The sequence below is a fragment of the Athene noctua genome, chromosome 2, assembly GCF_965140245.1.
Source record: "Athene noctua chromosome 2, bAthNoc1.hap1.1, whole genome shotgun sequence".
Taxonomy (NCBI): domain Eukaryota; kingdom Metazoa; phylum Chordata; class Aves; order Strigiformes; family Strigidae; genus Athene; species Athene noctua.
Window position 1 is genome coordinate 48131584 of NC_134038.1, and position 15180 is coordinate 48146763.

Consider the following 15180-nt stretch of genomic DNA (forward strand, 5'->3'; position numbering starts at 1 on the left):
CTTGGGCCTGCCTGAGTAATCTCTTCTTATACTCACCTGTCCCACCCAGTTTTAGTGGAGTAACCACTTAAACAGATCGTGGCATGTGAGCCATGACTGGAAGCACCTTTTCATAATGAGTGTCTCTATTTCCCTGCGAATATCTTTCTCAGACTCTTCGAGGGTAACCCATACTGTAATTATTTCCCTGCAATCCTGCATGTAGAATCCAGCCTTCCTTTAGGTAATGTTCTGAAATCATACCTACAGATTGTGAGACAGAGAAAAAACATACCAGAGATGCTTTGTATTTTCTTCAAAATTTGTTTAGCACTGTCAGTGAAACTAGGAAAATACCAGTTCTTCCTTTAGGTGTCATTGGTTTTATTTTGTTGTGGGATGGAAAAATTACTTGTTGCCAAGGATTGTAGAAAGCATGAGTGTAACTCTCTGAACTGAAACATGAGATTCAAATAATGCCTTATATTATTATTATTATTATTGTTTTTCCCCAAAAATTGTAAACCTCTGCTTCAGCAAGCTGAAGGTAATTTTTATACGTATTAGGTGTTTCCCTGTGAGTGGAAAACAGGAGATGCTCAAGGTCAGATGGTTTGGTAAAATTTAGTGGGTGCATGACTCCTAGCAAATATATCTGAATTTCCTTCAAGATATGGTTGGGACCAAAGAGTTCTCCGGTGCTACATGGCAGTTTTGCCACTCTTTCCTAGGCTTTCTGAGGTCCCTTCTCCCAGCACACTGTGGGTAGAACAACACCACTGTGGTGGTGTTTCCCAGGGAGCAGGAATAGATGTTAAGCAGCCCATCTGCTTGTCTGCACTGCCATGGGATGTGGGCCAAGGAGCACTTGGAAACCAGTTCTTGAAATGTCCTGCTTACCTGATAGCTACTTTCTGTGTTGTGAAAAAGAAGGAAACCTGGAAATGATACCTTCATAGGAGCAAGAATAACTGGTACTAAAGAGCTCTGTATACCTCTTGATTATTTTTTTTTTTCCCCCCCTTCACACCCCCACAACAGCAGTTTATCCGTTACAAGTAAAAGCCCCAAATATGCAAAACAGGAACTTTTTTTTAAGGTTTAACAGGCTATGGGACAGCAGACCCAGGGAAGTCCATCTCTTGGGCTCTGCAGGTTGGCACGGGTCTCTCCCTTGTTTAGCCAAATCCAAGTTTCTGGAGGAAACAGGCAGAATCCTGTGACTGGAGAGTGTCAGAGCAGATGGTTGTAATGGTCTCTTCTGATTTAAAATCTAACAGTTCTCACAGACACCAGTTGCTGCATTTTGAATCGTGTAGGAGGGTGCTTTCTGATAGAATGGGAGCATGAAATCAGGCAGGAATGGGGTGTGTAGTAGCCATTGCCTATGGTGGAAAAGATTGCCTGGTGTGGGCAAAAACTCAATGGGAAGTATCTCTCCTTTACAGAGATTGAACAGGGGAAATGTCCGCTGCCCCAGGCTGAGGAAAGTCTCGTTCTTGCACTGACTTTTGAGAATATCAGAGGACAGTGAAGAGAAAGTGCAGTTTGTTGCAGTAGCTGAAGGGGATGGGTTTTGTCCAAACTTGATTCCAGGGCTAAACTACTTTATTTTTGGCAGTAACTGCAGAAGGCTGGTGGGAGAGAAGGAAAATGAAATTTAAAACTTCATTATTCTTGGCCCATGTTTAGTGTCTAGTAAGTGTTCCTGAAAGTTCACGTGGCTGCTTTAAAGACACCTTGAGAAAGGCTGTTTTCTGTGGTTTAATGCAGAAGCATACTGAGCAAGACTGCAGGTATGTAAGAGCAGTCTGCCATGATGTGCCCTGCTCTATGAAATCTTGTTCGTATATCATGCGTGAGATGTATAACTGGCACTTAGAGTAGTCTATTTAATGTGGCTCTCATAATTGCCAGGCAAAAGCGCTTTAGTCCTGATCAGACACTGCAACTGGTGGAGGAGGGGAGAGTACTTGGCAGAAATGCAGAGGATTTGGTAGGGACAGGCAAAGAAAGGAGAGCTGGATCTCTGGCTATGTTTGGGATGGATTTGACAAACACCAGAGCAGAAGACTACGAGAGAGCTGGACGTTATCTGGTGGGGTTTCTTGTTGAATTTATCTCTGAGAGCTGTTTATTTTTTAAATTTTTTTTTCTCACCATTAAGTGATAGGATTAAGTTTACAGACAGAAATGGCTAATTAAGCAGTGACTTGCGAAGGGATAGAATAACAAAGCTAAAATCTCTGTATCTGCAAGTGTGATGCCCAGTTACTTCATGGTGATGAACAAGATTTGGCTTCAGGTGGCTGTAGGGTAGTGTGATGCTGATCTTTCAACATATGACAATGTACTTTTTTTTCCTTTATTTAAAAATTAAAAGAGCTCCCAAGTATTCATACTACTAGTGAGATAGGCAAACATAAAGAGAGATATGAAAGGTATGTTTATGCAGAAAGCTGAAAAAGGTGCCCCAGAGCCACTGCTATGTGATCTGGATTACATCTCTGTGGTACTGTATTCATGCACTGAGTTGTTTTGCTTTGGGTTTGTTTTCTGTAAGGTAAAGTGCTTAGCTGCAAAAATGAATACTGCGTAGAATTAAAATTTACTTAGTTGGATTTTTAAATAAAGAGCAATAACAACAAAATGCTTGTTTTGAAGTTTTCCTAATTCTTCATGCAATAAATGTGACTTTTTTTCTAAAAAAAAAAAAAATCCCTACATCTGTTTTGCAGGAGAAACTGTAGAAGGCCTTCGGGAGAGCGATTATCTTCTGATTCACTCATGTCGGCAGTGGACAACAATTACAGCTCACAGTCTGGAGGAGGGTCACTACGTCATAGGGCCAAAGATAGAAATCCCTGTACATTATGCAGGTAAAACTATTGTTGACCTGAAATACCAATTCAAAGCGAATGCATTGCCTACCGTTTACATTAATTACTTCATTTGACAGAGTGAAGCTAGGCCTCTGATACCAGTGTCTATGACTTAACTTTTTAATAAAGTTACAGAGCGCAAGAGATACTCCCAAGGCTACTAAATAGATGTATTTCATCGGGCAGCACATTGCCAGAACACATACCTACATAGAAGAATTGGTTTCAATTTGAATATAATGTATTGCCTATGCTCTTCATCTCTGAATGTGGTGACAAAAGTGTGAAAGTTTGGAAATGCCCCAAAATGTTTGGTCAAAGATGGAATAGGTTTTATTTTTCATTGCATACTCAAGCTGGAGGGTTTTTTTTAATATTTTCATGTTGAAAGCCAGGGACCCTTCATAGTAATACTGAAGTTTTATCGTAATGTTCCTTGGTAGTTCCTTGTTGCTGTCTGCCTTTTTGGATGATGCAGTAATGCTATTGTTCCAAGTAGATATGATGCAACTAATCTGTGTTTATTTTACAATTTCAAATTCTTTTTACTTCCCTAGGAAATTATTTTTAATAGTGTTTCCTACTGCTTAATGTCCTTATTCACAAGCTAAATAATAGAACAATACTATATGAGTGGGAAGTGCTTATCTTACTGTGGTAGATAAAAAAATTCAAAAAGCTGGAAAGTGTGAACTGAAAGAGCCATGGCTACAAAGCAAAGGCGTGGGCTTAGTGTTTTAGTTGATCTTCTATATAACCAATTGTCAATTGAGTAATCTACTCAGTTCTCTTACGGTCTCCTTTAAAATGTTTGTGCAGTGAGGGTGTGCTGAGTTGTACAAGAGCTGGCTGAAATGTTTTATTTCAATTGCACCAGTGCTGCAACTGCAGTGGTGCAGCCTGTTTCAGTGATAAAACTTACACTAGTTGCCTTCTTACATACTGTTTCTCCTTAGAGTTCACTTCTTGAAGGTTAGTTTTTTCAAGACATGTTTGAAAGCTTTGATCTGATGGCGTGTAGTGTCATAATGTAAGTGGCTTTAAAACTCTGAATTTAACTTTCTTAGTATAGAGTTTATAGTGCCTGTGCTTAGTAATGTCAATTTAAAATTTTTTTTTTTTTTTTTTTTTACATCTCCTGGCTGGATAAGCTTCAGTGCTGTGACCAGATAAACACTTCACTTCCTTCAAACTGAATGCTGTATTTCAATCCTCACTGTGATTCCTGGAAGAAGGAGAACAGAAAATAGAATGATTATTGACATGAAAGAAAATTGGATCTTAAGGGATTCACTAAAGCTTGGTTCTTAATTTTTAAAGAAATTAACAAAGATCTGCTAAGCACGGTTTCCTGACTCTTCATGCTTCCATTCATTCATAGCTTAAATTCACATAGATACCAGAAGAATCAAAATCTGTCCCCTAAGATACTGGAAAGGTATCAATGTGTTTTTCTTTCTGGTTTGTGTTAATGCATCAAAAGAGTGCATTTAGTTGGCAGAATATGTTTTGATGCCAAACGATTTCCAGAAAGTTCTGTGCCATAAACCCCTCATTAATGGGATGAAAATACATGAAAGTTCAGAAACTGCCATGTAGTGAGGGCACTTACTGAATATGTGATGGGCTTCAATGCTGTCAAAGGAACTTCTCAAAAATGGTCAGTGCTAACTTGCAGTACCAAAGCATGTCTGATGGGCTTGCCTACAAGAAAGGAGAGATGAGCCTAAGCACATGAAGGTTTTGTTAGCAAAGCACTGCAGTCTGGTGCTTGGGTCCTAACATCTAAATGCATTTAGAGACCTCTTTAATACCCTAAAGATTAATTTATGTTGCTGTAGAGTACTATATAGAGATCTATAAGCTAACACTGAGCATGCATTCAGTGCTGCACTATGCAGTGCCTTTTACCATTTACTGCTTTTGGGATACAGAACCTTGCACTGAAGAGGCGAGTTTAATGTAGCTGCCTGAGAAGACTTGCTGGGCTGGGTACTGACCTGACACAGTTATGCTGCTTGCTCTGGAGTTAGCTGGGGTGTCTGCTCTGCAGCGAGTTCTAGGAGGTGGGAGTGCTCCAGTACCTTTGAGGAGGACATGCTGCTACCGAAAGGTAGTGTGGTCACATTGCAATTGCTGTCTGAGCTGGCTGGCACAGCCCTCTGTTTGCATGTGAGAGCTTTCCATCTTTGCAGAAAACACAACCAAAACAGTTGGCAGAATGTTTATATGGGGCTCAGCCATTAGGTTTTAGTTTTAGAGGAAGGATTTTTATGTCCTCATAGGCAAATGTTTGTATTATTGAATAAATTTTGGATTATAGGACTGACTTTTTGCATGCTTTAACTTTAAACTTCTGTCAAGCAAGAAGTACTGCCTACCAGAATGACCCTTAGAGATGGAATGTAACAGTTCATTTTAATGACTTTTTTTTTCTTAAACCCCTCGCAGAATTTTAACATAGCAAATTGCAGCATGATTTGGTTGCAACAGTTGAGCAGGAAGAGAAGTTGAAACTGATGTTATTCTCTTGAGATTATGGGTTTAAGTACCACAAAGTCATCACTCATATATATATATCTACAAGTATAAAGTCAATCTTATTTTGCTACTTGCTAAGTTTTGCTACTTAATAAGTGTATCAGGTTTTGATACACTTATTAAGCCTAAATACAATAAAGCCTTATTAAAGAAGGAAAATGCTGTGTTTTACATTTAAGTGAAATCTCATTAACTGAGTTCTGTAGTCCTGCTGATTGATGGTCCTTTCCCTACTGGGAAACTGCTACCCTGGTTGTTTCTGTTGGGGATGGCTGACATGGTTAATTTTTTAATTTTTGCTGTTGCTGTCAAAGAACAGTCATATATGACAGCTGTTAGTCTAACCATTCCCTCCTGAATACTGTTTCCAGTCTGCTTCTCTTTAAAGTTAAAGTTAATGTAGCAGCGAGTTCAATTTTCTTATAATTAAAACCAAATGGCTAATATGTTTTTTCTGGCTCCTAAAACAAAAGAGGTCTTCATGTGCATATAGAATGGAGAACAGATCAAAATTACTATCCTGATAAGTGCTGTGTCTTGACATGAGAGAGTGGACTTAACAAGAATCCATCACAACAGATGAACATTGCTTTGGTGTTCTTTGCTTTCCTCAGGTACACAGTTCACACCTGATACTTAAAGGAAGGTCTTACCAGCTTTGTCTGAACTCCTTTTATATTTTTCTTGGCACTATATCCTTAATACTAAATTTCTACTCTCAAAGCGAGTGTGTGTCATCCATACCCTCCAGCTGGTGTCAAATATTACTGCTAGTTTTGGCTTAGGCAGCACTGTAATGTTTGTCCTGATAAATGTGTCCCTTAGTAGCCTCTGGAAAACTGTATTTTGTGATCTGAATTGGGAAGGTACAGGGTATCTTGCAGAATTAGACTTCACTATGCTGCTGCTCATCAAGAGGAAGGCTCCTCATTCCTCTGCAGAGGTACCTGCATGGGAAGGTGTGTCCCACGGGTGCCCATGACCGCGTCTCAAACGTATTCTGCCTTAACTGAAAGGCATTGAAAACATTGTCTGGGCATTTGGACACTGTGGCCCTCAGGTGTTGTCTGACCCTTCTTGTGTTACCTTCCAGGGCTATCTAGCTCAAAACTATCTAAATTGTTTTTGAGGATTTGTCAGCTCAAGTTGCAGAGGTCTTCTGCTCTGACTCTAAATGGTCCAGGTTCAGTCTGTTGTAAATGCCTGTGCTATGCAACCACAGTTCCTTATGTGTGCAGACTACTGATCTGAGAGTTGGTGGAGTTGGATGTGGTTGATTAAAACTTGCTGAACAAGAAAAGTGGTACAGAAGGCTGTGGAATGACCCACGTGTCTGTGTGTGTACCCCCACCTACACAGCATAGTCTTTTCTTTCAGAGGCTGTGGTATTGGTGAGTGTATGCAATGAAAGAAAAAGTATTTCTGGATGGGTAGGCAGCTTCTAGGTTATTTTGCCCTAAATACTCACTTCCACTTTTAATCAAATTATAACAGGACCTTTACTGTTGTTTTTCAGGGCCTTATCTCTGTTGTTGCAACTGATGGTTCATTTGCTCTCCTTTCCATTTGAGGCATTTTTTTCCATTTTGAGAGCAAAGTTGTTTCTTTGAGATGATGTTTAAAAAAAAATAAACAAAAAACAACCAACATATAAAGCCCCAGCCCTTACCTCTTGTTTTTCTTTAAGCTTCTACTTAGCTTTGCCCAGGGTTTGGAGGGAATACTTAATGTCACTGATGCTATCTGGGTGCTCATAGGAGGCAACTAATAAAGAAGAAACTTTTATGAAGATATTAGAAAGTAACACCCTATTCCAGGGTGTGCCACACTGTAACACATCCAGGGTGTTGGAAATACTCTTCCTGTGAACTCACACGTCCCCACCAGGTAGTGAAGGTGCGCAATTGCTAATACAGAGTAATTGCTGGTGCCCTGTCCAGTTGCTTACCTAAGTGTGCTGATAGCTTTCTTAATGTCTTTTAAATGAGGAAATATAAAACCTTGTCATGTGAACCTTCCCCAGGTGGGGTGCTGGGTGGGAATGAGTCAGAAGTCCCTTCTCTGGTGTTAGAACTGGCGTACAAGGAACGTCCTACTGAAACCTGTTTCTACTGGTTTGATTTGTTATTTGTGGAGCAGTGCCTGATGGGCCTGTTCCTCACTTTGTCCTTCTAACACGGAGGAAGACGCTCTCTGCAGGTCTTCTCAAGCATGAACTTGCCCTGGCAGCGGTGAAGCAGAAAAGCTCCCTGAGATTCTGCAGTGTGCAGCTGCAGAAGTGTCTCATGTCCAAAGGCATTCCTGCCTTTAAGATACAGTATTGCACTCCCAACAGGCCTCCTGCTGCATGCTCTGGGATAGTCAGACTTCGGACACTGACAGAGGAGAGCACTGAAGTATGGTGTGAGTTAGGCATCTCCTAGTTGTCTTGAGATGGTAACAGCAGCTGCTGTCGCTCGGTACGCACCCTCAATCTGATACATCCAAGATCTGGAAGAGCTTGGATTTTTGCTTTGGTGAAACCAAGCACTCTTAGAGGTTTATAGCATGTTGGGTCTTCCGTAAGTACACTGTGCAGCTCTCTTCATAGCCCTGGAGAGAAGAGCAAACATTAGACTGACAAAGTCCTTTGTTTGACACCTTTATGGAATCCTCTGCCAGCTTGTGTTAATTTGGGGGTGGAGGGGGTGCTGCCTTGTCTTATGTTCAATTTAGACTCTTCACTCCCTCAAGTCCAATTTCATGCTGTTAAGGAAGGTGGTGTTGGACAAAGAGCCCTTTGTCCGGGGCTTTGCCTCCCTGGGAACAGTGAGTGGGGTCAGGGAGAGATATGCCTGTTGTTCTGTGTAAGTGGAACAGTACAACTCTTATGGTGTAATTTTTAAGTTCAAAGAGGTGGGTGAGATCTAAGACAGGGAGGGACACTGCTCTGGAGTAGGGAACTTACTTAGGTGAGTCCTTTCCAGCCAACAGGTACACCACTCCCTGATATGAAATGTGTTTTGCTTTGAACTTAACCTGGCACCCAACTATCACATAGTTCTCCTGGGGCTTTTGTGCTGAACAACTTAATATAACTTCTAGAGAGCAGGACTCAAAACGCAGTGCTTCTGACAGAGGCAGGCTGCCATGTGTCTATGGGCTGGTAGATGATTAATGACTGTATGTCCTCAAAAGAAAACCAAGAAAAAAAGCCATCTCACGTGTTTAATCCCTCAGTATCCAAGTTTTGTTTTGGTTTGGTTTTCTTGAAAAAAGTTGTATGATCTGAAAAGCAGTGGAGGTTTGAAAGCTTTTCTTCATGGGCACTGCTAATAAAAGCATTGCCACCAGCATATAGTTTTCATGCTTTTAAAAGAGGACTATGATTTCTATAGCTCTCAGTGTTTGACTGTGTAAAGTTTCCTGAGAATTGCAACCCTTTTCTCTCCATAAACAAATAGAAGAAAGTCTATTCGATATTCACTTAAAAATCTGATTGTAGAGCAGTGCCTGGGTATTGCAGAGTGAGAGGGCACTTGTTTTTGTGAGCAGTGCGTGCCTCTTCAGCTCTAAGCCTGAGATCAGTAATGTCTGAAGCATTTGTAATTGCATCATTTCATGCTTTTCTGTAAGGAAAATGATTATGTGTTAAAATATATTTTATCTACTTGTTTTTAGTTTAATTGCTACCTCCTTTTTCCTCACCACAGACTGAGTTTTTCTTATTGTAGGCAATCATGGCTTTGTGGCCTGGAAACTGTCTTCATATTCCTTGATTTTGCAAACCTGTCACCCTGAAATAATGGATGAACTGTTCTTCCATACATCAGCAAATATCTATATTCTTAACTTTTCCTTTGTTTTTTTTCCCCCCCAAAGAATTGCCTTCAACAAGTTTAGCTGCTGTCTGACTTCCCCATGGTCCTATCTGTTTGTTATTCCACTTCTCTGTGCCTATTTACATTTTGGCAAATGCCTCTCCATTAATCTACAGTGTAATATCAAATCACAGAATCAAAAGACATGCACTGAAGTTGCTGGCAAGAATTGCTTATTTCTTCTGCACCTGTGGGTGCACGTTTTTCCTGTTCCTTCATCTACCCTCAGTAGCCCGTCTGGTGAAATAGCAGCTTTTTACCTAAGTTTAATGAAATATCCCCCTTTTGTCTGAGCACTTGTATCGGAGAATCATTTCTACTTTGCATTTACTTTTATAACTATTAAGGAATGTATATATATGTCTTCCCCCTTTTTTTTTCTTTTTTTTTTTGTTTTTTATTGTTTATGTTTCCTTGCTTGATTGATTACTTGATTTTTGATTCAGCAGTTTGGTCTGAGTGTATATGATACTTGATTTCTAGTATTGTGCACCAGCAGCTTCCCAGAATGCAAGCTATGGATCAGAAATACCTTTTCAGTGTGGGGAGATGGTTCAAATTTAGCTTCTAGTGAAATGGCGGTGTGCAATTCTTCATCAGGTTGCACTGCTGAGAATCTTTCACTCAACTTCATCTCTCTGGAGTCAGCCAGATTTTTTTGCAGTGTCTAGTTTCCTTAAAGTTATCGTCCTCATAAATGAAAATCAGCTGACTGAGATAACTGATTCTCTCTTTTGTATATATACAACCTTATGTCTATGAGAGATTTCTGGGGTCACCTACAGAATATTTGTAGAATTTGTCTGGTGTTTAGTTTGGTGGCTGGATATATCAAAGTTTATATTTAGCCTTCTGGTAAAACCCCAATCAACTCTGTTTTAGTTCCCATCCACCTTCCAGTTTTGCTGCCTGGCCCATCTGAAATGTCTGAAACTGCTGTAGAGTTTGCAGCTTTCAAAAGCTGCTCTTTGATGTAGTGAGAACAGTAGGGTTAGTTCACAGGGTAGAATTATTCCAAGTCATGGAGGAAGAGTCTGATTACATCCCAGAAGTTCATGGAAAGAAAATAACTGCATTTTCTCACTTGCTTTCCAATCTGGGATAAGAGTTTGTGGTTTGTAGACACTAGTTTGTACTATAAAATTACGTTGATTTCATGGGATTTGCTTAGTGCCTTAAAGGAAACAAAAGCTTGTGATGATGGTGATATTTTTCAATATTATCTCAGTGAGGTACTAGGTGGAAAGAGGCATATGCTTTTAGATGCAGCTGTCTTGTTCTCCTCTACTTTGATTTCAGCATGAGTATAATCTTGTTTTAAAAAACCTAAGATTTGCATCAGCATTGAACTTTCTGTGTTTTATTTGTGAGAAAGGAAAGGGAGTGGGAGGAGAGAGGGAAAACTTGCAGCTTTTACAACTGATGATTCGAAGTATCACACATTCCTCTCAGACTTCCACAGTCCTTGGCTGTTACTCTAAGTCTGCAAACTTGCAACTTGCTGAAATTCAGATATGACCTTACAAGCATTCACCATAAGGTGGTTTGGTTTGTTTGTTTGTTTACTTGTTCCAGATCTCTGTGGGCAACAAAGAAGCTGATTGGAGTAGCATCAATTAGGAAAGAACTCAAGAGGCTTGTATAAAAGAAATTAACTGGGGAGGATGACTTTTTGAAAGATAGCAGTTGAGGGTAGAATAGCAGCCAGGAAACGGGTTCCCAGAAGACTGGGAGATGGGCTAAATTACACAGGATTTGCTTGGCATTGCTTGAATTACTTTGCCTTAGCTCTCGGCTGGTACAGGGGAGTGCTGGGCTCGTTTGCATCATGCTAGAAAGACTTAAGTGCTTGGGAGAAGGGTCTTAAAAGCTGCCTAATTTAACCACTAGGAAGCTGAGAAGAAAAGGCTGTTCCCTACTGGGAATTTGAGGTGTATTTAGGGCTGCACTCAAGGTTCTGGTCTGATCCCACATTTCCGACCACTTGAGGCTGCCTTAAGTACCAGCTACAAGGAAATTGGGAATGTGGCTCCTGAGTTCCCAAGAGAAAGCAGCTCTCCTCTTTCATGAGGTATAGCTTGAGGATTTAAAAGGTCATTAACACTACAGCCTTACCCAGCTGGTAAGCTCCTGCCAGCAAGGTTGGGGTAGGGATGAGCTGCCTGTTCCTAGGCACTGAACAAGGCATGAATTAAGTGTGAAAAGGCTTCACCCTTTTCTACACTGAAGTAGATGTTCAGGCACATAGAAAACCATACAGTTAAAAAGAAGCTCAAAGAGGGTCTCTTAGCCTGTAGTCTGTCACTACAATTCTGGAACTTCACACCTGTTTTCCTAAAGTAGGAATTTTACAGATTTAATGCCACTGATATGGCCTCAAAGTTGGCCCTTGATGGGAGAAGAGAATAAAGAGAAAGCAGTTGTAAAGGCCATGGTCACTGTTTAATTGTTGGGTTTTTTTTTAAAAAAAAAAGCTTCTGTGCAATCCTTAAGGGAGAATTCTTACAAAATCTGGTTCAGCTGAGAAGTGGTATGTTTTGAGTTGATAGTTTCTATAGATAATAATGCCTTTTATTAATCACTTAACTCTGCATGAAATTGGGGTTTGTGTTTTTATATGAACAGAGTAGCAGGTACAGAAGAAAGCAAACATATGTCACTGCTGTGAAATCTTTTCAAAGAATGATGCAGTCACCAATGCATCTATCCCACAACTCTTACCTGGATCACAGTACATGCTAGTACAGATAAAGACTTTTGCAGAGTACAATCCTTAATGCTTAGGGGATTTCGGTATGGTTTACTGCATACTTCTTTTTTTTTTTTTCTACCTTCATCTGGCTGTCTCTTTTGCCGTTGGTTTCACTTTGTCTCAAGTTTGTCCTCTCTTTTTCTTAGATTCTGTCTTGTTACATGGTCTAAATCTGCATGGGAATTTGGGAGGGATGAAATTGCCTTGAGCTTCCTATGATTAGTCTAAGAAATCTCTCTTTGACTGTGCCTTCTGCTTCTTGGGGCTGGAGGGGGAACTGTTACAACTGAGCTAACATGGCAAACAAGCAAGGGAAAAATTATGAATGTCTCTCCTTTCTGTAAATACAGAACCCCACTGGCAGGAATGTAGAGCAGGGGTTTTGATAGGTCGTGTGTGTTTGGGGAGGGAGCTGCAGAGAAATCTGTCACACAAGATGATGTCATCTTGTGAATTTTTGGATGCCCAAACAGACTTTCCCCCCTCCTGCCCCCCAGAGCCAGTGTTTGCTGTTCAAAACAACTGATAGGAAGTGTGGTAGGAATTATTTGGGCAGCATCCTCCCCATGGAAACCAGCACACTTCACGTCTGGGAACGAGAGACGGTCACGTCAGTGCTGCCTATTAAAGCAACTGACATCACGGATGTCTTAAGCTTTGACTGAACTACTGTACAAATTGGTGCCAATAGGAAAATAAAACCATGCTATTTAAGCCCTGTATAACTCTGTTTATATGGAGAATGTAATTTGTGTGTTTAATTTAGCCTGTGATCCAAGACAGTAATTCTGCTGTGTCAGGGAAAGGCACTTCTGTGAATTTGAAACTTCGAGGAGTGGAAAAATGGGCTTTTTTTTCTCTGTCATGAGCTGTTGTGCAGAGATTTTATGTTCTCACTTGGCAGAGATTGACTCGTTTCAGTGTGGGGCGGGGGAAGCTATTAACACTAATAGCAAAGGTGACCATTATTAACTGGATAGGATAAACATGGGTATTTAGCTTCTCATTCTGAAGGACCTATGCATTAGAGGGAGACTGAAGCCTCTACTTACTGTCTGCACAGCTTTATGCAAAAATGTGAAGCTCTGTTTATTCCACTCATTCCCTTTACTCTAGGTGAGACTCAACTCTGCTTTGGAACCAGAGCACACAATTTGATCACAAAGGCAGGCAGAGCAGGAGCGAAGGAGGTACAGTGTACATGTGTGTACTGTACAGGAGCTTTCATGAGTGTCCTCAAAGTAGGAGCACCTGGCTGGTGAGCCATCCGTCACAAAATCTACAACTCTAACATATGCTACTGTTATCTTGGATGGTTGGTAGCCTAGGTAGAGTAAGAAAGACCCTTTAAATGCTAAGAAGGTTATGTTTTTCAGGGGGGTCACCTTCACAGAACACTCTTTAAATATTTGTCACCAGTTCAACCTTTTCCAGTTCATCTCACATGAATTCTGTATTGCAGTAGACTGGGAATAGCCAGCCAAGGCTGGTTGGCTGCTGCATTTGGGTGGCTGAAATAATCAAAGCTGGCTGTGTCTGTTCCTTGTTGCCTTGTTTCATTATACTCACCTGATCCCTCTTTTAGTGTGTTTGTGGACCAGTTCATCATATGAAAGGTCCCATTTTTGTCATGATGGCTGCACATGTGCATGAAAAAGGGAGAGGGACATATGATTAGGATGCATGATCACATCTTAAGGTTTCTGAAGGTCTTCATCAAAATTATGGGAAGTGCATTTCTTGTCTTCTGCCAGAAGAATAGGTTGATTATTTGGGTTTTTTTATTTATTTTTTACCATAAACAAATGTGAGATGTGTATCTATGGAGGAGAAAGTGTTCAGTATGAAGTACTGATTGGGGAAAGCTGTCTTTGATAAAATACTGCATGGGCCTCTGCATTTCCAAACTCAAAAAAAAATAAAGGCTGTGGAGGCCAAGTGGGACTACTGTGAAGCTTGATGGGAAAAGTGAAACCTTAGTGAGATGGATGGACAGGGTGGCTTGCATAATCCAGATCTTTGGCTCCTGTGTCCCTGCTAATTTAATTACTAGGATTCAAAGTATGGGGGAGGAATTAAGACACTTGCAATGCAAAAAAACAAAAAAAACCAAAGTAGTGTTGTGTTTAAGATTTGTGGGTCTGAGTTGAGAGATTCTTACAAGTGTGACATGGAAACCCAGAACCAGCTGCTAGGAAGGAGATGTCTCTCAGAGTTGGTATAGGGGAAGGGCTGCAGCATATCCTGGGTTGTGGGATGAGAAATACTCTGGGTAGGAATGAAAGTGGCAGTGTGATAGTAAATCAGACATTGTTGAGATGTTGGATGGGGGAAATGGTCATTACTTGTAACTCTTCATGGTATCTGTTTTTTCCTGTGAAGTGCTTTCGGATCCTCCAGGAGGATGGTTGCTATAGAAACATAATGTGAATTTAGACAAACTTTCTAACTAAAATTAATGAAGAACGTGAGTTTGACTTCATACTGGTAGCATCTTAAACCAGCATGTAAATAGAAGAGACTGACACTTATACTAAGATCTAGTATACATATGTTCCTCTCTGAAAAACTGCTTTATCTGATTCTTAAAAAAGAGGCTGAGAGATGCACTTAAACCTAAGGGGATGGGGTTGGTTGGTTGTTTTCATTCTTGTCAATTTGATTCCTGCTGACTGACTACTACCCTACTGCAGGAAGCCTATGGATGCCTGTGGCTTACCTGTGTTTGTCTGCAGGTGTGGTAGTACCCACACTGCTAAAGATACACAGCATGGACCCAGAGATCTGCAAGAGCTGTTCTAGATAGATGATTGGGAACATGTGTGCTTGTGCTGCCTTCCTAAGCTGGGAGCACAGTGCACAGACTTCTCAATGGCAGACAAGCTTGCCTGATCTGGTTATCTTATACTCCTGTAGTCATCCTGCTGCGTGTGGGAATGAGCAGGGGAAATGTTACGGCAGTAGTAGGGAGGGAGAGGAATGAGGAGGAGATGGTGGTGGAGGGGGGAAGCAGGAGACAATAGCAGCAGCAGCCTGGGTGGCAGTGGAGGGTAGGAGCAAGAAGAGGTGGTGGGACTGGGGCTCTCCTACGAGAGGTTGGGAAATGCCAGTCCTGCAAGGATGAGGAGCTCTGCCAATCCTGCTTTGGGATCAGGACTGTTGTTTC

At 40.9% G+C, this 15180-nt stretch overlaps 1 protein-coding gene across 2 annotated transcripts in view; it reads left to right on the forward strand.

The window, feature by feature from the left end:
• GAREM1 (GRB2 associated regulator of MAPK1 subtype 1) overlaps positions 1–15180 on the forward strand; it is a 103952-nt gene that overhangs the window by 20749 nt on the left and 68023 nt on the right. For both annotated transcript variants that reach the window (XM_074899021.1, XM_074899022.1), the window contains exon 2: positions 2718–2858. In XM_074899021.1, the coding sequence (XP_074755122.1) occupies positions 2718–2858 (141 nt within the window). The remainder of the gene's footprint in view (positions 1–2717; positions 2859–15180) is intronic.